Source organism: Calypte anna, chromosome 13, assembly GCF_003957555.1.
Source record: "Calypte anna isolate BGI_N300 chromosome 13, bCalAnn1_v1.p, whole genome shotgun sequence".
NCBI lineage: Eukaryota > Metazoa > Chordata > Aves > Apodiformes > Trochilidae > Calypte > Calypte anna.
In genome coordinates this window covers 11,538,954-11,561,549 of record NC_044259.1, presented here as the reverse complement: position 1 = coordinate 11,561,549, position 22,596 = coordinate 11,538,954, and the positions used below count along the sequence as shown (strand labels likewise).

General features: G+C 53.6%; 2 protein-coding genes across 4 annotated transcripts in view; one reads left to right on the top strand and one right to left on the bottom strand.

Moving 5' to 3' along the window:
• Positions 1 to 5,621, top strand: part of CAMK2A (calcium/calmodulin dependent protein kinase II alpha) — a 31,241-nt gene extending 25,620 nt beyond the window's left edge. For 2 of the 3 annotated variants that reach the window (XM_008501847.2, XM_008501838.2), the window contains 3 exons: positions 98 to 192; positions 536 to 773; positions 977 to 5,621. In XM_008501847.2, the coding sequence (XP_008500069.1) occupies positions 98 to 192; positions 536 to 768 (328 nt within the window). In that variant the 3' untranslated portion in view covers positions 769 to 773; positions 977 to 5,621. The remainder of the gene's footprint in view (positions 1 to 97; positions 193 to 535; positions 774 to 976) is intronic. The other variant, XM_030459464.1, reaches the window with a different exon arrangement.
• Positions 5,622 to 8,730: 3,109 nt separating this feature from the next.
• SLC6A7 (solute carrier family 6 member 7) lies at positions 8,731 to 20,097 on the bottom strand. Its single transcript, XM_008501858.2, has 14 exons — positions 20,030 to 20,097; positions 15,112 to 15,292; positions 14,600 to 14,731; positions 13,787 to 14,021; positions 13,193 to 13,331; positions 12,776 to 12,910; positions 12,007 to 12,110; positions 11,301 to 11,425; positions 10,852 to 10,964; positions 10,638 to 10,769; positions 10,168 to 10,267; positions 9,723 to 9,823; positions 9,333 to 9,500; positions 8,731 to 8,937 (listed from the first exon to the last, which is right to left on the bottom strand). The coding sequence occupies exons 1-14, from the start codon at positions 20,060 to 20,062 to the stop codon at positions 8,731 to 8,733; spliced, it is 1,905 nt and encodes a 634-aa protein (XP_008500080.2). The 5' UTR covers positions 20,063 to 20,097.
• Between the last annotated feature and the right edge of the window lie 2,499 nt (positions 20,098 to 22,596).

The window sequence follows — 22,596 nt, the reverse complement described above, 5'->3', positions numbered from 1 at the left end:
GAAGTGACCCTCAGCATGAGCTATTTGGGTTTTGCAGGCTCTCATGCTGGAAGCAGTGAGATAACAACTCTTTTCTCCCCTCTTCCCACCTCCCCAGGAAGATGTGTGACCCAGGGATGACTGCTTTTGAGCCTGAGGCACTGGGCAACCTTGTGGAGGGCCTGGATTTCCACCGATTCTACTTTGAAAACCGTAAGCAGCCCCCGTGCCTCCTGAGGGACTCTCCCCCCCTCCCATGGGCCCAGCTGTGTCTTGACCTCCATTCCCTTACTGGAGAGAGGAGGGCAAGGGTGGTTTATGGAGATCTGGAAGATCTAAGCAGGAGGTGAATCAAGCCTCTTGGGTCATCTGGGGCTGGGCTGTATGCAGAGGTGTTGCTTGATTAGGTGCTATCCATGTGGCTCCACCCTGAACCCACCCATCCAGACTTTACCCATGCCCTCCAAGCAGAGAGTTTTACCCAAACATCTCCCTTTCCCAAGCCGCTGCCAAAAGCCATTCAAACTCCTTCCCCCTCTACTTGTCCCTTCTCCAGTGTGGTCCCGGAACAGCAAGCCTGTGCACACAACAATCCTGAACCCCCACATCCACCTGATGGGAGACGAATCTGCCTGCATCGCCTACATCCGCATCACGCAGTACGTGGACGCGGGAGGGATCCCCCGCACCGCTCAGTCCGAGGAGACCCGCATCTGGCACCGCCGGGATGGCAAATGGCAAATTGTCCACTTCCACAGATCTGGGGCACCCTCTGTCCTACCGCAGTAAGCCCTGTGAGGCTCCAGGGATGGGACATGGGGATAGGGAGGGGACGGGGTGGGGTCCTTGTTGTGTGGAGGCCGCGAAGTGGGTGGGATCCTTCCCATAGGATCTGCGGTGGTGGGGAGATGGCTGTGAGGTGGTGCTGGGGAGAGGGGTGCTCTGCTGAAGGGATGGTCGAAGCAACTCTCTCTCTGCTTGGTTTGTGTTTTTGCAGCTGAAGTGTTGGTCCTGCCTGCGTGGGGTTTGTCACTGACTGACTACCAAGGGGAGACCTCCTCTGACATCTTCACCTACGGGACTTTGGCTGTTGGCTCTGCTGCTTGGTTCCCTGCTGGAATAACCCCTCGCTTCTCACCGTGCACACTCAACAGCCCAGCCAGTGCTGTGCAAGCATCCCATCAAACCCCCCATGCCTCCGGGGCCACGCAGCTGTGTCCCTTCCTCTGCATGAACCAACAAGAGAGAAACCATGAACCTAAACCCGAGCATCCGGCTGGCGAGATGATGTGTGCCAGGGTAAAGGCCTCTCCCCCCCAGCTGCATGATGTTGGGACTCCTCACTGCTCAGCACACCTCCTGATTTGGGCTTGGACTCATCATCCGCCTCCATCCTCACCTCTGCTGGGACCCCCCAGGGAAGAGGAGGGCAGGGGGGCTGTTTTGAGCTGCTCTGTGCCACACCCTCCCTGCACACCGGTGGATTTTGCTTTGCTGCTATCAAGGTCCCCATCTGCCCCCATGGCTCCTGCTCACTCCTAACACAAGCTCCTGCTCCCTGGCAGCCTTGGCTGGGGAACTGCAGTTCAAACTCCTTGCAGAGTCCATTTTCCACACACCCCTGGGTGAGGAGGGCAGTGTTTGGATGGGTGAGTAGAGGCTATCTCTTTATTTTCCCTTCCCAGGAGGGTGAGTAGGTTTGTGCCCTGGCTCTGGGCAGCTGCTGTGCTCAGGGGGATGCTCTCCCTCCTTCCTCCCTTCTGCTCTCGGAGCAGGGACTGGTGAAGCTAGGAGAAGAGAGGAGGAGAAAGGCAAGTGCTTCCCAGCACTGCATGGGCACATCTGGGAACTGGGGCTCTCCTGGCCATGCCATGCCATGCCCGTGGCATCACTCCTGCACCCTACTCCTCGCCACCATCACCCATCCTGGATCTATCACTCCAGCAATTTCTTCTGCCCCTCGCATGCAGCCCCAGCACTCCCCCATGCCCGGCTTCCAGGCTGGGATGGGGCCAGCCAAACTGGCCAGGAACTTGGGGCACAAACTTCCCTTGCCCACACGACTCCTTCCAGCAATGACAAGGAATGCAAGCTTTATAAAGTAACAAAACTCTGCAGAATCTGATTGTGCTTCGAAGAAAACAACCGAGCCTTTAGCTGTCTTCTACTTTGAGCGCATGCCTTTTTATAGGGAAAGGAAAACAACCTACTGTGTATTTCGTAACTTGATTTTGAGTATTTGCTGAAATGGATCTTTATGTAATAACTATAAACATTCAACTGTTCTAGGGCAGGGAGGGTGGGGGGATTTTCAGGGGTTGCTGTTTTTTGTCACGTTTACATTTGGTGAGGGGCTGTGCCGCCACGATGCTCCTGCCAGGGGCCCTGCAGGGGCTCATCTCACCCTGTCCTGCAGCAATGAGCAGGCAAAGGCACCCTCACCAGGTGCACCCACTCCCCAGGGTGCTTTCCTGCACCCCTTGGGTCTTCCTGCAAGGCAAACCCAGGTGGTGGCTCTTGTGGAGCCACCAGCACGTGGCTTTCAGGACAGAAGATGTGGCCGGGAAAGGGATTTTGGTCCTGCCATTTGCCATCAGGTAGAGGGCTGAGGATGGGTCTTTTCCTGGCAATTCTTCCATTTCTTGGTCTCTTTTTATCTGACTGGAACCTCTTTGCTCCTTGACATGAGACTCCTGCAGTGCTGCTGCCCTGAGGGACTTTCTAGCTGCACTCTCTTCATCTGCATGGCGTTTAACTTTCTAGGTGGTGTGTGTGTTGAAAAACAAAAGAAATGAACAAAAACTCGCTTGTTTTGGACATAAAAAAAAAGGGAAAAAAAAGAAAAAAAAGAAAAAAAAAAAGGAAATGTTTGAAATGTTTTCTCCGTGTAAATTCTGAGTGTGTATTTTGCCTTTTCTGTGGTTTTGAATGCTTTGCTCTCTGTCAAGGCAGGAAGGGCTGCTGTGTGAAACTTGGCCACATCCTTGCAGACTGCAAAAATATTCTCCCACTGGATGGAGGGGTAGAAATCCAAACTTTTGGGGCATGAGCAGGCCCTGAGAGGTGTTTTTGTGCATCCTGCTGTGCCAGCAGCATGATGGTTGCTTGCTGGCAGTGTGTGTAGGAGACAAGTCACACAGGTTCTATACAGGTGCAAACGTTTGTCCCTGTGCCCTTGGTGGACCTGTGCTGTTTGACTGTGGAGCTGCTTTGGCTTGCAAGAGATGTCCCTGAACCAGGGAAATCCGTGCAGGGAGAGGTTTTGCTTTTAAAGTAGAGTTGGGGTGTTTTTATAGATCTGTTTTTCTTCCTGTAGTTGTGTAGTGCTGAAGTTTTTTTCATTTTTTTAAAGGAAGGACTCAGCTCTTTCACAGTTCTCTCTCTCCCTCTTCAGAGCTGGCTTTGAAGCCAGCCATGGTGAGTGCCTCATCCAGCTCCCAGTGCCCAGGCTCTCTGGGTGTCAGGAGTATTTTGGGGGTCAGTATGAGATGGATGAGGAAGGAGAAGGTCCTGGCAGGAATCATGTGATTTCAACCTGATTTTGAAGCTGCTGATAGTTGCTGACCTCGTGAGGGTAAAGGTGCTCCAACAGCTGCTGCTGAAGGAAGGTCTGGGACAGGGAGTGCAGTGGGGTTTGCTGGGAATGATGGATGAGATGCTGGGGTAGATAAAATCTCTTTTCACTGAGAGCCCACTTTGGGCAGTCGCTGCTAGGGAGGAACATCTTGGTTTCCAGGGAGGCTTTGAGCTGTCTTCTCCTTTTGAGGCTTCCCTCCTGTCATCTCTCCAGGGCCACATGCCTCTGGAGGCAGCTGGATGTCCTTGCAGCACCTAAAATACTCCAAATCATTTCCAAGGAAGCAGAGTCTGGGGTTTCAACTCCTTTCCAGTCTTCCAGTCAAGCTGAAGCCTGACCCAACTTCCCAACTTGCCCGTGTTGGCAGCATTAAGCACCTGCACTTTAGGGGTCTGTTCTGCCTGGTTTCTTTTCCCTACCTTGCCCTGTTTCTCCAGAGCAAGTTCCTGTATTCCCAGGGCATCTCTGAGCAAGCACTGATAAACCACCCCCCTTTCTTTTCATAGCCATGGTGAACAGCTTCTGTTTCTGTCTTCCATCACATTTCCTGATTACTCCTAAATTTGCAAGAAAACTAAAAAAAAAATTAAAAAAAATTCTCCAATTGCCACCATCCTTCTTTGGCACACAGAACCAGGGATGCTGCCCCTTACATCTGCACTTTTAAGCTCTTGGCTCCATTCCTCACATACACTGACTGGCATCACCTCAACAATCCCACCACGGTTCCAGGACATGTTCCCAACAAGTAATATGGATGAAGCCACCTTGTTGGGATGGAGTTCACCACAGATCTGCTGTCCCCATCAGGCTGTGGCATGTTTAATTTCCTAGTACAGACACAGCCTGACCCCCTAGGTCTGTTGGGGTCAAACCAAATTCAGAAGTCCCTCAGACTGATCATCTCTTCCAACACAGGCATATCTGAGGGGAAGCACTGGCTGCAGCTCCCAGCTCTGCAGGTGAGCTCAGGAATCTCCTGTTTTCCCTTCCTGGCTGCCAGAGTCCAGCTCCAGCTGCAAGGTCATTGTTTCTCAGGTCTTGCTGGTGCAGCTACTCTGGAAGAAGAGGAGTCCTGTCCTCTGCTCTTTGCTGAAGGAGCAGGTGCTCTTCTCCTTACCCCAGTCAAGCACAGCCAAGAGAGTTGTCTTTCCCCACCCCGAGTAAATGCCCCATCTGCCAGGCACCAAACCCCCATCTGCTCCCAAACCTGCCTCCCGTTCATTTGGCTTCCACAAGACGATGTCCCCATGGAGCCCCCGAGGTTGGAGCAGGCAACAGCCACCATCTGCCTCCACTTTGAGCTCACTTCTGCAGCCCATGGCAGTGTCACTGGGGAGGAACATCAAACAGCAGTGCCATGTTTGGAAGGGCAGGACCCCCATGGACCAAGAGCTGTCTCATAACCATCTCCTCTGATCACCCCAGGAGCTGAGATAACCCTTCTTTCCCACTGCAGCACACATCTCATGCTGTGCACTGCTCTCTTGATGCAACCACTCTCCTCCTGATAACAGGGAAGTGTCCTGACTGCTATCCATGTCCAAAGGGTCAGGTCTCAGCTCACCCATACCAGACAGGGAAACCCAGGTAGGTGTGAACAGGCTGTGGGAACATCAGAGGAGGAACTGGTGGCCCCTCTCCCCAAAGGGCCACTAACCCTGCCCCTTGGCTGAAGGCCCTCTCACCCACAGGTTGAAGGGGTGGAGGAGAGGGGGCAGTGGAAGGGCTATATGGAGCAGCTCCTTCCTTCTTTGGGTTTTTGTCCCTTTTTTCTAACTGTTGCACAATTTCAGGGCTTTTGTAACATTTTTTTTTTTTTTTTTTGGACAACCGGGGAAAATATGTTAATGGATTAAGAAAAAGATGAGATATCTCATATATTATATATATATACTAAAATATATATATACATACAGGAAATATCTATGGAAATATTTATTTAAGATGATTGCAAAGGATATATTATGATTAAGAGTATACCAAGCTTTGTCACATAATAAAAATTCAGGCCCCGGGGAGGGGTAGCTGCCTGTCCCCTCGTGTCTGTCAGTCCCTGTGGTTGCAGCTGAACCTTTCTCTTCTCTTTTGTAAATGCACCCAAACTGTCAGCAGTGTGACCCTCTTGGATTCAGCTGGGGCTTGATGGGGTAGGGGTGGAGGTGGGAGAGGGGGGGGAGTAGGGACTGAATTAGAATTTTTTCCTTTGTTTTGTTTTTGAGGTTTTTTTGGCTGTGGCTGTGAACAGAGTGATCACTGCTCAGATGGGATGCTCTGTCTGGGGAGGGCAGCAGGGGGGGGCTGGGTGCGGGGTGGGTGCAGGAGGGAGGGCAAGTGTCAGTTTTATTCTTGGTGTTCAAGTGCAATAAATAGCTACCAACTTCTGAGCATGGAAACAGGTGATTCTCTGTCACTGCAGTGACTCAGGCCCGTCTGCCACCGCTTTGTCACCGTGCTCCTGTCCTCAAAAGCACCAAGGCTGGGATAGATCTTTGGGCAGTGGGTGCTTTCCTCCTTCCTGCAGGATGCTGGCACCCTGGGCAGGGGCTGTCCCTGGCCACCAGCATCACCGGGGCTTCAGGAGAGCTTAATGTCACCCCTAGACCTGGCTCACCCCAGCGTGTCCCTTTTCCCAGGGACAGGGGTCCCGCAAGCACCCGGGAGACCCCCTGAGCTGCCAGGGGTTTGGGGGGCAGGGGGATCACAGCCATCTTGGGCAGCCGGCAGAGATTTGGGGGAGCTGATGCTGCAGGAGACAGGACACAGAGCCCAGGATGGATTTGGGCGCTGTCAGTCTCGGACAGTTCAGGCAGGATGGTCCCCTGGGGACGGGCTATGACAATCCCTGCCCCGCACACCCCGGTGCCAGCCGCCGTCCCGCTGCTCCCGGGGGTGTCCCCATCGCCTCCCGCGCTGCCATGAGGCTCAGCCCCAGCAGGTGTCAGCACCAGACCGCTCCTGCCACCGCCGTCACCTCTGTCCTCGGTGTCCCCTCCCCGCTGGTAGCCTCCTTCCCATCGCTCTGCCGTAAAGCATCACTGGCAGCAACTGCCAGGGGAGAGCCCAGAGCACCCTGGGATTACAGCAGGGATTTGGGGAATGTGGCCAGGCTCCAGGCGGGTGGGAAGAGGGCAGAGACGTGCTGCCACTGGGTCAGCTCCAGCAGCCCCAGGCACCTCCATGTCTGTGCAGTGGGGAAGGTGTCAGGATCTCCAGGATGCTCAGGCACATTGTGATACGGCCAGCAGTGATATCATGAACTACCCGACTCCATCACACCTTGCAGATCCCCCCCGTGTGGCCCTCCCAGGGCCCACCCAGCCTGGGCTCCACAGCCAGCACCCACAGCAGTGGCTGGGAAACACCGTGACCTGCCGAGGCCTCCTGCTCAGTAAATAGTGTCAAGGTTAGAGCGAGGGATTCATTGGGGCCATAAATGTTTATGGCAGGCCCTCCTCGCTCCACAGCCGCCACGGCCTCAACTTTCCATCAGCGACACTTTTATGGCTGGGCTCTAATGATTAACCCAGGAGCCAGCAGCCAAAGGTGTTCTGCAGCATGGTGGTGCTGCCAGAGGCCCCTGGGCCCGGGGGAAGCTGGGGCTAGGGGATCCTCATCATCCCCAGGGGTTGCAACCAGAGTGGGGAGGATGTAGAATCACATCCTTCAGTGGTCCTGCAGGGAAAGGGAAGGGCAGAGCTGGCTAGGGAGGGAGCTCAGCATCCCCAGGCATGGAGAGGTGGGCAGGCAGGAGGAGAAGGTGTTGGAGCTGGTTCTATGCTCTCAGAGGGGCAAAGGCAATAATTAAATGTCCTCCACCACAGGGAAGGGATGTTAAGGAAATCCACAGCCTTGTGCCAGGATTCACCCTGGAAGCTCAGCTCACAAGAGCTGTCCCCAGGTCTGTGTGGCTGATGGAGTTAATAGCCCAGCACACTCTGGCCACACACATAATACAGACACAAACTCTGATTTTTCAGCTTATCCTGGGATTTTGGCTTTTCCCTGAAAAGCCCCTCTAGACATGCTCTTCTTGCATGCTGAAAACCACCCCCAATAACCCACACAGAGGCTGTGTCACACACTGCTTTTTAATGACAAGTACACGGGAAAAGGTGCACACAACACCAAAGTAATGGGGACTGGCAGCATTGAGTCCAAACAGCCCCATCCAGCAGCTCACTGCCCACCTTCCCCCCAACCAGCAGCATGGGCAGAAGATGGGGTGTCTGGGACACAGACCCCAGGCTGAGCTACCGCAAAATCAGATGCAGGTTTTGAAACCCAACCTTTCACCTTTCCCAGGGAAAAGCAGCACCCAGGGCTATGGAGATCCATCAGATTCCCCTGGGGGATGTACCCAGGTCTTCTGTGGCACTGGGGTCCAGCTAAGACCTGTCCCTAAGCTTCTGCACACATGGGGAAGAGGTCATCCAGCCTCATCCCTTCCTTCAGGTTGCCCCAGCCCTGCCAGGCACCACAGGGAAGAGCTGCACTCACCTACTGAGGTCCCTGGGGGATCTACAACCTTGGAAAAGCCTGAGCTGGTTTGTTTGCAAAGCCTTTTTTTTTTTTTTCCCTCTTCTAATTGTTTCCCTCTCTCACTTATTAGGTCAGGTTGCTTTATCAGGACACTGCTGTGTGCTGGTTTAGCTGGAGTACCTCTGCATGAGCAGAGCCCACCAGCACGTTCTGTCCTTGGGGGATGGAGGATATTACAGCCCTTTCTCACACGTTTGTGGATTACTGGAGTTAAACAAACATGAGCAGAGAACAGACTAACACCGAGGATCTCCTCCTTCTCCCCATCTCTTGCAGCCTGAGCATTTCACCAGCCTGAAATATCCCAGCAACCTCAGCATCCCTGTATGGGGAGGGCAGGGCTGGGGCCAAGGGTGGGATTTGGACAACCTGGACACTTGCACCAGACACTTGTCATACACACACAGACTTGTCACACAGCTTGTCACACTGAACAGGAACACCGCGGGAGCACCGGAACAGGCAGCAGCTCCGTCTTGGTGGGGCCAGGAGGGTGGTGAGGAGGCTGGCAAAAACCCACCCCAAGCCATCCTGAAGTGCTGCAGTGCAGTCTGTGCAAACTAGGGGGTGGGGTGTGTGTGTGTGTGTGTGAGTGTGAGCCCCTCCCACAGCCCGCGGGGCACCGGGTCCCCTCACATCATGGACTCTTCCTCCTCTATCTCCCGGTCCACCTCGATGGCTGTGTTCTCAAAGCTGGTGATGCCCCCGTATTTCCTCATGTGGACCATCAGTGGCTTAGGGGACTGGCTGCCTGCCAGGCTTGTCACGTACATGCCGGTCCGGTTCTCCTCCATGGAGGGGCCCCAGTCCATGGCGGGCCGGCTGGCTTGCTGGACTCGCTGCCGGGAGACAGGCAGAGGAAGCACAGGAACCCTGCACCTGAAAGCCCCCTTCCCCAGCAGCTCATCCCCTGCTCCCAGATGACAGCCCCAGGGACTGGAAAAGCTCCCCCTGAGGATGGGATGGCGCCCAAAGCTTGTCCTGGAGATTTTTGGGAAGTAGGAGGGGTGGGATGCCCTTGGGAAGTAGAGTGATACAGCACCTGCTTGGATGGAGATGCCCCAGGACACACATCCCTTACACCCCGTGGGCAGCAAGGAGGACTGGGGACACATATCCAGGAAAGAGAATCCAGAAATTGCAGGAGCAAAAGGCTCAGCAGGGGTTCATGGTCACCCACACTCACACACACTTGGGGTGTTCCCCAGCAATGCCAGGCCCCAAAAGCTCCTACCTCCCACAGTGTCCCTTCTTCTCGGAGCACAGCCACCACCATGCCCACAGGAATCATCAGGCAGGAGAGGACTCCCATGAGGATGCCCAAGACCTCAGCCCAGGTAGGGAAGCGGTAGCTGCCATACTCAGAGGGCTGGTACTTGACAATGTTGTACACCAGCAGAGCCTGCAGGATGGGAAGAAAGTGAGAACAGCCTGGAGCCTTCTGAAGGTGTCATGCTCCAAAAAAAAAAAAAAAAAAAAAAATAGGCCTGGAGATGATGGAGAACTCCCAGCAAAATAAAAATGGTGCCTGGGTTAATGCCAGCAGAGTGACTCATTGCAAGGAAGGCCACCCAGGGATGATGGGATCACTGCAGCTCTCCAGCATCTCACGTGGAGCAGTTACCATCATTGTGGCAGGAGACAGGACCATCCAGCAGGCTCTGAAGTAGAACCCTGGTTGGAAGCCCAACATCATGTGGACATCCCGGCAGAATCTTTTCATGCCTGAAAGGAATGAAGGAGTGGGACTCAGAAGCTATGATCACTTCCCCCCAGAGCCAGGTGCCTGTAACAGGCTGCTCTGAACCCACCAGAAGCAGTGGTTTGCACCTTCTACAGCAAAGGCCCTCCCCTCTTAGCTGGGAGATGGAGGAAGGAAGCCCAGCTGGTGCTGTCTGAAGGACCAGGCTCAGCACCCCAAATATCTTTGGGAAAGTGAATCCAGTGATAGCCAAGGAGAAACAAGTGGTTGAAGCAGAGGTGTTTCATGCTATGTTGTGAGGCTGTTGGCTCCCCTAGCCCCTAAACCCCTTTCATACAGACATCCTGCCCTTCCCTGTGTCCCTTACCATAGACACGTGTCACCACGAGGCAGGTGGTGATCACCACCACCATGAGACCAAAGCCAGCACAGTAGTCATCCAGTAGGACCAGCCAGTACATCCCACCCTGTGGAGGCAAAGTACAGTGGCCAGCATCTCCAGGACCATCACCACAATGAACCCCAACCCATGTCCTCCCATGTCCTGAGGACCCATCCTCTTAGCCTCTTTGTGAGCACTGGGGAAAACAAAGGTCAGGTACCCTGAGGAGACATCACTCGCCTTTTGGGGTGGGTGCAGGGGCAGGAATAATGCTGTGCCACTTCCCTTATCCCTCCATCCCAACTCCAGGAAGCCCAGGCTCATCCATCATCTCTCTTCCACTTCATTAACTGATGTGAACACACACATCTCTGCAAACTTGACCCCTGCCCTAAGCACTGCTTAATATGAGGCCTTGGTTGGTGCCTGTGACACATCCAGCCTCACACTCTTACCTCTGTGGTGAGGATGAGCCCCATCAAGAAGAGGGCAATGCAGATGACAGCTGAGAAAGAAGCTTTCTTTGGCCTCAGGTAGTAGGGAAATTCATCTGTCACTGCTGTGACAATGGTCTCCATGAAGGCAAACTGCACCCAAAGGAGAAGAGGGTCCCCTGAGCCCCCCAGGCTGCCTGGGCACCGTGGTGAGCTTGGTGGGCTCTGTCCTTACCTGGCTGTCCAGTCCCAAGGTTAACAGCATGAAGAAGAACAGGAAAGACCAGAATGGAGAAAGGGGGAGCATTGTCATGGCCTGGGGGTACACCACAAAAGCCAGGCCAGGGCCTAGGGGAGGCAAAGGACAGCAGGGTGAAAAGGAGGTGACAGTGCTGGCCACGGGGGGGTGGGTGGAGTGGCATCACAGCAGGGACCTGTTTGGGCTCTTGCAAGATGGTCAGGAAGGTGGAGAGGTGCAGGAGAACCAGCCTGCTCCTTGCTCAGACCTTTATTAGATATCACTTAGCTCTGTTCAAAGTCTGCATGGTAGGAAAATATCCCCCCCCTTCCCTCCCCCCTTCAGCCCTGATACTGACACCCCTGGATGTCTTCCATCTGGAAGAGATGCTCCACAGCACACCTGGGGCAGAGAGTGAAGGAGAAAAGGTCTTTGTTTGGCCTCACCTGCTTTTGCCACCTGGTTAACAGGTACCCCAAGCTCCTGGGACATGTATCCCAAAACAGAGAAGATTGCAAACCCTGCCAGGATGCTGGTGATGGCATTGCCCAGGGTCACTATGAAGGTGTCCCTGTGGAGAAGAGAAAAGACTCTCTGAACTTGCCCACTCCTTCCCAGCTCACACCAGTGCACAGTGGCCTTGCCAGCTCTGGGTGCCAAAGTAAAGTGACCCAGAGCAATTTTCCTCCAGGACATCTCTAGTTATGTACTTTCCGGGTGCAAAAGAGCACTTATCTCATGGCATGGGTTCTTCTGGTGTTCCTCCCAAGCTTGCTTTCCCCAGTTGAGGGGATCAGCCCAAATGTCCCATACTCAGACTCCCCTCTCTGCTGGTGACCTGCAGCCCATGCTCAGGATGGGACAAGCACACAGAACCATCCTCAAATACCCTCATCCTTCAGCCTGCATCCTGCAGCCCAAAATTTCTGTGTTAGGCACAGTGTCTTGATGCATAGGAGAATTTTCTGCCACAAATCCTTCTATCTTGCTTGAGCCCATGCACATAGCCAGGTATCTGTAAGGTGCTTGGGCAAGGAGCAGCACTGGGTGACCACTTGCACCCTGTGCTTCTGCCAGATTTGAACCCACCAGCTGAGCTTTTCATGGCCCCCCTTAGCCCATGATGTTCACAAAACAGCAACTGGCTCCCACCTGTAGATATTCTGATGGAAGGTGTTGTACGAGGCAAAGGTGAGGAGGCCCCCAAAGCCTACCCCAAGGGAGTAGAAAATCTGCAGGGCTGCCTCAATCCACACCTGGGGGAAGGAAACAGGTCTGAGGAGAGCAGGGGTTTGGAAAATTCCTCCAGAGGAACATGAAGTTGGAAATACACTTCTCCAGAGCCCCCAGCATGTCTTCCCCAGGCACCCAAAGCCCATGGGGTCTTTACCTTTCCTTGCTCACACACTCACCATGTTTAGTGGATCATCTGGGTAGAGGAAGGAAGGGCTAATAAGAGCATTTTAGATCCAGCCCAGCAAGGCATTAAACACCCTTGTAAAAGTGGGTGCTCTCTGCTACCAGCACTGCTGCCTCAAGGAACCTCCTCACTCAAAACACCAAAAATTCAGAGCAGACAGATCCACCACAGGCACCCAGCAGCACCCCCAGCCTGTCACAGGGGCTGGGCCAATTCTGCCCATGGTCCTGGTACCCAGGGGATATGGTGAGCACACCATCCCCTGCACAGCCAGACAGAAACAGTTATAGGGCTGGGACAGCTGGGAAGAGCAGTGTGGACAAGGTGTGGAGCAAAGACATTGTTGAAAGGCAAATACTTGTGATCCGGGAGGACTTTGAGTCAGTGAGTGTCCAGAGAAGGTCTGGGAACCATCAAGGGAACCACCTCTGCTGCATGCTGGGGGTGGATGGAGAAAGTTCATTTTTTTGTCTTGAACAAGTGGGATGAGATCCTGCTCACCTTGGAAGACAACAAGTGATCAAACTGGGGTGTGAGGTAAAACTGGATCCCCTTCCAGGCCCCCTCCAAAGTCACCCCACGAATGAGCAGCATCACCAGGATGAGGTATGGGAAGGTGGCAGTGAAGTACACGACCTGTGGGAGAGCAGAACCAGCTGGGAGAGCCAGGAAAGGGAGCACAGCAGGAATACTCCATCCCAGCCCTGCCCATGGGATGGGACATTGCATCATCTGGCATCTCCTTGCAGAGCTGAGGGGTCCTTGGTATGCAAGGGGACCATGGTGCCAACCCAGTCAGTGTCTGGGTGTGCAACCCCCCCCGGCATGGCTCATGTCCAGCTGGTGCTGTGTGTGGGTCTCAGTGTACCAGATGTGCAGAGAACCACAGGCAACCAAGAAAATGGGCCCAGCCCTTACCTTGCCTGAGGATTTGACTCCCTTCAGTATGCACAGATAGACAATAGTCCAAGAAAGGAGCAAGCACAGACACAAGTTCCAGCGGATCATCCCAGGATCCCCGATCCCAGAGCTTCCTTGGATGTGCAGGACGTACCGGCTGGGGAGAGAGGAGAAACCTCAGTGAGTGGCCACAGGGATTACCCATCTTCTTATAGATAGAAACCCTGAGCCCCAGCAAAACCCAACCTTGACAAAAATCTCAGCAATGAGAGAGCAGCGAGGGGCTGGTGGGCATTTGCCAGGGCAAGGGGAGCAGTTGGTGTGATTTCTCCAGCAGACACTGAGACCCCAGAGGGGATGGCTGCATCTTGAGAGAAAATTCCCAGCAGCTTCCAGGCATGGGATTGCATTTCATCCTAACATATCTCCAGATCACTTCCCACATCCTAGCAACATTCATCCCAATGGCTAAACTGAGATATCACCCACAGCTGACCACGAGAGCCCACCCACAGTGCCCGTGAGTCGCAGACCTTCCCCCTTCATCCCATCCCCATCCTCTCCCTGGTTGGAGGCCAACCATGTCCCCACAGCCTGCTCAGACCTCTTTACCTCCAGTATTCCTCACTGGGGCTGACGGTGTTGGTGATGTTGACGGGGAAGGTGTTGTTCCCCGCCTTGATGAGGTGGTGGTCCAGGCACAGGTCAGTGTTCCACCAGTTGCCGCAGTGCTGCCAGGGCAAGTCGCTTGTGAGAGATGCAAAGAGGTAGAAGAGAACATAAGCAATGATCATATTGTAGTAAATGGCCACCAGGGAGACGATGAGGATCGTGCCCATGCCAACGCCTGGAGGAAGGAGAGGGTAAAGAAGGAATGAGCCATCTCTCCAGAGAGGAACCAGCCAAAACCAGGGTTAGGCACTGGGTCTCAGCAGCCACGTGTTTAAGCAGTCAGAGGTTCACCTCAGGGGGAAGCCTCTTATTGCCATAACACTCTCCAGACATGTCTTCTCTGGACTGATGATCTATTGCACCACAGAGATGATTTTACTACAACTTAATATTGAGACTAGAAGTATTTGACTTGGCCATTTTGGTTTTTTAATGCTTTATTCTCACTTTGGTCTTTAAGTCATTGCCCAGCTTTGGTTCTGTATTTTGTACACTAGCTGGCTGAATACTTTTCATACAGTTTCTAGAGCTGGTCCTGACACCCAGACCCTTCAAAGACTGACAGATCTCATACACATCTTGCAGCTACTAAAAGAGTGGACCCAGAAGTCCAACCTGCTCCACCTTCCCCTAGGATTTAACTTTTGGTTCTAACAGGAGCTTTAAGCATCACAGGACACTGCTGCTGGCCTGTGTTCTCACAAAGCACTTCTTCCAGAGGCCCCACAGAAGCTCTGGACTTCACTCACGCACCTTTAAAGAGAGGGCTTATCTTCCAGACAGCAAGTGGCCCCAGGCTGGAGAACTGGCCAAGAGACAGCTCCATGAAGAAGATGGGGATCCCGCAGATGGCCAGCATGATGAAATAAGGAACCAAGAAAGCTCCTGCAAGAAGCAAGCAAAAAAATCCTGAATATAACACAGAGCAAACACCTAAAGCTCATCTGTGATGAGGAGTAAAGTGCATTCAACATCTGTAGCCCTGAGGGTTCTACACAAAAATCTGGAAGACAGCAAGGGGCAGCAGCTCACCAGTCCTGCAGGAGCAAGGGGCAGTGGTTCACCCAGTGCTGTGCTTTCTCCCCACCCCCAACTCTCAATGCCCTACAGAAAGTATGGGGGCAGGAGGAGGCTTCACCCCACAAAAATGAATGTTTCTTCCCAGCTCCAAGAAGTGAAAGGGATATCTATCTCTTCAGAAGCATATCCCACCAACCCTGTTCAGTGAGGGGCAGATGTGGTCATTTTAGAGGATTCCTGAGTACCTCCTCCATTGGTGTAAGCTCTGTAGGGGAACCTCCAGACATTTCCAAGGCCCACACAGTATCCGATGCAGGAGAGGAGGAAATCCAGCCGTCCTGTCCAGTTCCCTCTGTCTTCTGGGCACTCGGAGCCCACGTCCCCGTCCTGGCTGCTGGGGCTCACCAGGAGCTCTGGAGTCACGGGCTGAGCAAGAGAGCAGGGGATGGGAGAGGGAGGGCCCAGGAGGGAGTTAAAACAGGGGATAATGAACAGGAGGAGGGATGGACCATGGGAGCTCATGTGTAAATTTGTGACCATAAATCACAGCTCTGACACTCGTCCTTTGGGGACACCTGGTCCCAGCCACTCTCTGTGCACCACCCCAGTGAACAACCTACTCTGCTGCAGAGCAAAGGATGGGAAGAGATAAAATTCCAAATGGCCAGAGCTCCCTGGGAAAAGGCAGGATGGCCCTGATTCACTCTGGGTGGGAAGGTAAGACACATTTTCGCACGCCAGTTTCTCAAGAAATCCTTTCAAGGGGCTGATATAAACTTTCCTGATCTCCTGCAGTGCATAGACATGAAGAGAGCAGAGGAAGAACCACCACTGGTGTGCAAGGGAGTGCAACACCCCAGCCCCATGTGCCACCATGCTGGGCACTTCACTGCCATTAAATACTCCATGTGTTTTTCACACTTTTCCAACTCCCAGAAGCCTACACCAGTGGGGAGGTAGCATCTCACTCCCAGTTGTCCCTGCTGAGACAGCTCCTTCCAGCTTCCCTAATCTGCCCTGGATGAGAGAGGCACAGGCAGCTCTTCATCAGAGAGGGGGTTAACAGTGTGCTCAGAGCCTGCAGCAGACCCTGTCCTCAGGAGACCAGAGCTGGGAGGTGGCAGCAGAGCCCAGGGGAGGTGGCAGCCACCTCCTTGCCTCCTCCGCTCCGGCCAGGATGAAGGATGCTCCTGCTACTGGTTCCCATGGAGACAGGGAGATGGGCAGACGTGGCTGCAGCTCCCACCATTAGCAGGGTGCACCCCACTCCTCCACCTGCCAGCACCCCAATACTGCCAGCACGCTGTCCCCAAAGGCACTGAGGGCAGAAGCTGACCCATCCCCACCCTGCATGCAGACCCCTCGAGGGATGGGACCAGCTGGGACAAACCATTCCTAGAGTCAACCTGAAACAAACAGCCCCAGCAAAGGGGTTAGGCTAAAATCCACCACTAAAAGCCCATCCCTGGTGGATGCCAACATCGCAAGTTGAGGGTCAGAAGAAAAAGCGTCAAAACCACAAGCTGAAAAGTCAATATGTGACCCAAATATAACCCTGTTGCTATAAAACCGTTGCTACCTGGCAGCCATCCTGCAGCTCTTCAGCACAGCTCCCCAGCTTAGCAACTTCTCCAAACCGTGGTCGTGCCTGCTAATTAACCCAGCACAAACAGCAGGCATGGCCCACAGCAACCTGGATTTGTGGGTGATGGACAGACTGCTCTACAACAGCCATCCTCAACCTTTATTCACCAGCTACAACCTGTATTCACAAAGATCCCTGCCAGGTGGAGACAGGAGCTTTGGAATCATCACAATTCAATCTTCCCCCAAAAATAGTTCCCAGTCCATCACACTGTCTGGCAGCCTCTCACTTTTCAGGTTTGCATCATGAAAAAACAGCAAGCAGTGGAGCTGGGAGGTTATTAAAGCTTCCCAGCTAATTGCTGCACCTCTGCCTGAATCCTAAACAGCTGCAAGAAGGCACCAGTGGAGCTGTGTGATCTGATAAAGTGCAGGTGCCCACCCATCAGATGTAGCATGGAAATCATGTGGACACAGAAGCAACAAAAAGGGAAGAAAGGAAAGCCAGGCCTTTTCCAAACTGTACCTGGCCCAGTGCCCACCTCAGTCCCATTCTCCAAAGGCCATGGGATGTAATTTGTCACCCCTGATGGCTGTTTGCCTTATTAGTATCTTTAGCTGGAGCTCTGCAGTTTAAATCTGGGACCCCAGAACAGAAAGCAGAGACTGCTCAGGAGTCAGATAGTACCCAAGGGTGGTGACATTGTGGTCAGGGTGACACAAGGCGCAGGCAAGGGATGCTGCTGGAAAACCCACACAGAGGCTGCTCCATAACAGATACCCAAAAGTGCCCCCAATAATTGCATTCCCAAAAAATCACAGAAAACCTGCTCTATTTTCCTGACTTAAAACGAGCTGAAAAATGCAGCATTTAAAGATTCCAGCCTATTTTTGTGGCAAAGAGCAGTGAGCTGCACACCTCTTTGCTTCAGGCTGCTGGAAATCTCACATGCCAGCTCAATTCCAGCCCTTTTTTTTTTTTTTTTTTTTTTTTTTAGGATTAATGCTCCCTTTCAGCCTTTGTCATAATGGGAGTTTTCTTTTTCAGCAGCAGCTGAAGTGCTCTAGTGCTACGATATTGCTTCAGTGCTTTCCACCATCATCTGCCATCTTTCAACCCAGGCTCCTCTCTCTCAGTCATAAACAGACAGGGACTAACAGCTCCCTTGGCAACAGCATCCTCTTTGAACACAGCATCACTTTCCATTATTCACCAGAAGATGCTCCCAAAGAAGTCAGCAAAGCCAAGGTCAACCAGAAAAAAAAAGTACTTTAGTCTCTGCCAAGGAAATTGCCCTATGCTAATTATTTTTGGTAAACCAATTTACTTAAACCAGTAAAAAACCTCATCTGCATCCATAAAAAGCCAACTAGATTAAAGTTTTTTTTTTCACTGTATTTTCTCTCCACTCAAAGTGGTCTTGTGGGGTTATTTTGCCAGTGTTTTGTGCGTGGATCACAGGCTTTGATTGGGAGAAATGCCACTCCATGCCAGATTTCTCCCCTGTGGATCCGAGCCCCGTGTGAGCACAGCGTGTCTGCAAAGTCTGAGTCACTCCAGATTACCTCAAACTGCTCGTTAATCTCCTCGAGGAAAAAAAAAAAAAAAAAAAAAAAAAGCAGCAAATCAGCATAAAAATTAATTCAAATGCAATATCACATCAAAAATGAAGTAAATAAAGCCCCTTGAAAGGCTGTGCTAACCCAGGGTTCCCCCAGCACATGCCAGGAGAGGGAGCAAGTGATGCTGGAGCCTGCACAGGGGAGCTGGGAAATTGCTGAGGCTGAAACAAACTCGTTACAGTGATGTCCTGAGTGCAGGGAGCACACAGAGCTGCAGATGATTATGGTCTCTCATCTGAAAAACCTGGGGAAGGTTTTAGGCAGTGTGTGGCAGGCAGGGAAGGGCAGCAGCTCAGTCAGGAGGATGCTGCTTGCCAGCCTTGCCAGGTATGGGAAGGAACAGCCCAAATCCTGGCTCTCACTGCTAGCCCCATGGGCTTTGGTCCATTTCGACCAAATAAACCCCAAGCAAATAAACAAATAAAAGCCATCCTGGAAATACTATTCTGCAAAGCTCAACCTGAAATCCTTAGAGCCCAAGAAAGATCTCCTCTATTAAAAAGGAATTTCCATGTGTCTAAAACACATCTGAGGAGAAGGCTTAAAACCCCCCAGCTCACCAATGGGAAGCAGATCCTAGTGAGAGGGAGAGGAGGGTGTGGGGGTCCTGGGGTGGGTGGTGCATCCAGAGATGTGCAAACTCCTCCTGGGAAGCCCAGTGCCAGCATCAGGCATGGTGGTCCCAAGGTGATGGGTGACTGCAAGCACCAGGTTCACCATCTGGAGCTCAGCAAGAGTAGTTTTGGGTAATGAAAGACAGCAGTGCCCTGAGCAGCACTGGGAATGGAGAATCTAACTCTAGGGGCATCTGCTTTCCATTGCAGCTGACTGCTGTGGGACTGAAGGAATTCCTGAATAAGTGTTACACAGCAGAGGAATTCCAGTATCTCAGAAAGCCTTTGGAAGGAACAAAGACAACTTTTAATGGATCTTGCAGTCACAAAGTCATCTGAAAAAGCAATTCATAGGAAAGGGGGAGAGGGAAGGGCAAGATGATGCTTCCAAATGGCAGCAGAGAAAAGTAGGAAGCCCTAAGGCTGCCAGGGCCATCAGACAGCTGCTGGTTTCCACCAGGCCACTGCTGGCTCTTTTACGTCATGTCCTGCTATCCTCAGAATTTCCTGGCAGGGATGAACGTCTCCCAGGTTTTTGTTCATGTGAAGGCTGATGCAGGCTGGAGTTGCCCTGCCCTGTGTTTAGTGGGCACAGTTTGGCAGAGCTGAAGGGGCTCCCAGCCCTGGGTAGCTGACCAGGATAAGATGGGAAGGGCTGGCACACCAGCTGCATCAGCAGTGTGTCCCCATGCCACCCTCTGCCACCCCACTCCACCATATGGGATGGGTACAAGAAGGAGCTCAGTCCCCGAGGCAGGGGGGACAGGGGCTCAGAGAGCCTGGTGAGAGCAGGGCAGCAGAGGAGGGAACCCGGGATAGGAAAGCCTGAAAGGGTATAAAAAGGGCTCCAGAGCTCAGGGTCCAGCACCACCCAGATCCCTTCAAATCCTAGGGAGGGGACAATTGGAGCTGCAGGTGGGAAAGGCAATGCCCAGCTCCCTGTGCTTATCCTGGCGGGGGAGAACACCTCCTACCACCCGAAGACAGGGCAGTCCCCGGGGCCGGTGACAGCAGAGTTCCAGGGGGTGGTCAGGCTGCCCACGGGTGCCCCCCCACAGCCCGTCCAGACCCCCCCGTGAACCCCGCCAGCAGCCCCGGCTGGAGGGGGGGAGGGATGGGGGGAGCAGGCAGCTGATTGCATCCAGTCAGGAGCAGTCATTACAAAATGCCCCCCATCCCTCTCCCCACCATCCCGCTCCTGCCCCACGCACGCAGACTGCTCCCGGCAGTGCAAAATCTGCCGGGTGCATCCTGAGTGTCCCCGGGCAGGGGACAGCAGGGAGATGATGGCCACACCTTGTCCTCCCCGACTAGGGGGGGGACCCCGCTGCCCGGCTCTCACCTCCCGGAGATGCTGCTGCCGAATCTTCTTCATCCCAGAATCCTGTTGCTATGCGCTCCCCGCTCCGACTCTTTTTTTCCTCTCTTTTTCTCCGCCGAGAGGAAGGGAGGGAGAGGGGGGAGCGGGCGAAGCGATGCCAGGGAAGGAGGGGGTGCCCCTGCCCTGCTGAAGGGGGGGGACGGGGGGAGCAGGGCTGGAGGAAAGGTTTGCCTGGAGTTGAGGATGGCTGAGCGCTGAGGAGGGAGGGAGGCGGGGGCGGCTCTGGGCACGCTGGAGAAGGGCTGTCTGTCAAAGGCACCCCTGCCGAGGGGGGGTCCGGGACCTTGGTCCCCCCCTGCCAGGGCAGCAAGGAAAAACGGCTGCTGCCCTGCTCATGCCACGAATGCATCAGGTCTCTCTAGGGATGGAGCTGACTCTGTAGACACCCTGCTGCTGGGCACTCTGGAGGTCACCAAACAGGGGTGGCAGCGGTGCAAGGGCAGATGCCAGAAGCTCCTAGCATCTTTGTGTCTGGGTCTGAGCTGGTTTTCCTACTGCAGGATGTGGCTGGAGCCTGAGCAGTTGAGAAATGACATCTCCCTGTGCTGCCTGAGCCCAGTGCCCAGCCCAGGGGAGGGGGATGCTCAATGGTCATCAGTCCCTTTGGGAAGGACCAGGCAAAAACAATCCTTAGGCAGGCTTCAAGGTGAGCAGCAAATCGTGGAGCACAGGTCATATCTCAAGGGTTCAGACATCCCTGTTGAGTCAGAAGTGGGATTGTAACTCCCCAAGCCCCAGGGCCATGTGTGCATTTCCCTGTCATGACCAGACAAATGCCCAGTGAGGTGGCAGAGAGTTGACCTTGTAGCTTCAAAGTGGCAAATGTCCCCTGTGGGAACAAACCCAACATGCCCAGGGTCAGTGTGATACCAGCAGAGCTGCTGTTTTCCTCAGGACCCACATTAATGCCTCTTTACCTTGTTAATATCCTCTTGTCCTTTGCTTTCTCCCTGAATAGTCCATCTGGAGGGGTGTGTCCCTTCTCCTTGCAAATGCCCTGTGGTGCTCCAACCTGCCCCAGATCTGCAGGACTCAGGACTGAGCAGGCAGCAATGGGGACATAGAGAACTATTTCAAAGCTGGGACTGAGCAGACCCAGCCTGCCCTATGTGAGAGCAGATCCTCCTGACATTTAATGGCAGTCGTGCTCCTACAGCCCTCCAAGCATTCCTGAAATATTTTCCCGAAAGGAAACAGATCCTGAGGATAAAGATCCATTTCTGCAGAAGCCAACACGATGAAGTGGCTCAGTGTTTGCACAGTGGATTTTTCAGAGCTAACATTTACCCCAGGTTCCCAGTGGGAAAGGAGGAAGGAACAAACTATTATAACCCAAAAAACATCTTTTTTCACACATTCACAACTTCCTCAAACAAAACATCTTTGGGAATTTACACATCCAGGTTTTACTTGCCTTGGACTTACCCATCACTCCTCTGCCTGCTGCGAGGCTCGTGGGGAACATTGAGCCCAGGGCAGGGGACTGTGCCAGGCACTATCCCAGCCTCATCCTTCCTGGTTGGGGCAGGGATGCTTTGTTTGCCTTCCACGCCTGGATCACCCCTTTGCCAGCACGTGTGTCTCCATCCTGATGGGATGCCAGGCAGCACCAGTGCTGCCCACGCTGGGAGAAGGGAGGGCAGCACAGAAGCTGGGGACCATCCTTGCTCACCCTGCTGGGGCAGCCCACTCGTGTCCCAGCTGGGAAGAGGTGAGAAGGTGACAGGCAGAAAGATGGGACTGTGCCCAGATCCGCTCTGCCAGACACGCAGAAGGTGGCAGCAGCACCCTGGTTAGTCACCACCAGGCATTGTGCCATGCTGGAGGCTGCTGGGCCACCTGCTGTGTGGAGCCTTCTTCTGGTGATGATGGTTTCAAGATTTCTCCATGGAAGGGCGCAGACGGGTGGTGGGAGACAGCAGGAAGTGCAGGGGAAGGAACAGGAAGAAACTGCTTGCTGTTGTTTGTTGGGGACAGTCCCCAGGATCCCCTGGCTGTGGGGCTGTCCCCAAGAAGGACCAGGCTCCATGTGGGGCCATGCAACTCGGGAGGCAGCTGCTGCTGCAGGTGCTAAACTCATGTGCCTGTCACCTGCTGAGGGTGCAACTGTCAAGGTGACACGTGTCCAGGATGCTTGGATCAAAGGTCCCAAAGCTGGAGGGAACATGGGGTCCAACAGCTCCTTTCCTGGCACTGAGGGGACCCTGTGGGGCTCAGGCAGATGATGGCTGGAGGAAGTCAGGGGAGGACAAGGGAGTGGGGACACAGCAGATGCATTTCATCACCTGGCCAAGGGGCGTGTGTGTGTGTGTGTTGGGGGAAGGGGTGGCTGGGTGTGTGTGGGTGCATTTATTGCCTCTTCCCGCCAGCACCAGCTCCCTGTGCACACACGGACGCCAGGGACCCAGGGGCACAGCCCACAGCTTGCTGGACTTTTACCCTGTTGTGCAAACAGGCAGGCGCCAGATTAGTGTATCAGTTGGAATTTCATCCCTGTCACTGGCACCAGCAGCCTCTCCAGGCAGACT

What these genes read in the sequence shown, in the direction of transcription:
- SLC6A7 (XM_008501858.2), bottom strand. Translation starts at nt 20,062, where the DNA reads ATGAAGAAGATTCGGCAGCAGCATCTCCGGGAG. An exon ending in AGCTTACACCAATGGAGGAG is followed by an intron (nt 14,732 to 15,111) that starts GTACTCAGGAAT and finishes TGCTTCTTGCAG; the next exon opens with GAGCTTTCTTGGTTCCTTAT. An exon ending in TTCCATCAGAATATCTACAG is followed by an intron (nt 11,426 to 12,006) that starts GTGGGAGCCAGT and finishes TCTTCTCCACAG; the next exon opens with GGACACCTTCATAGTGACCC.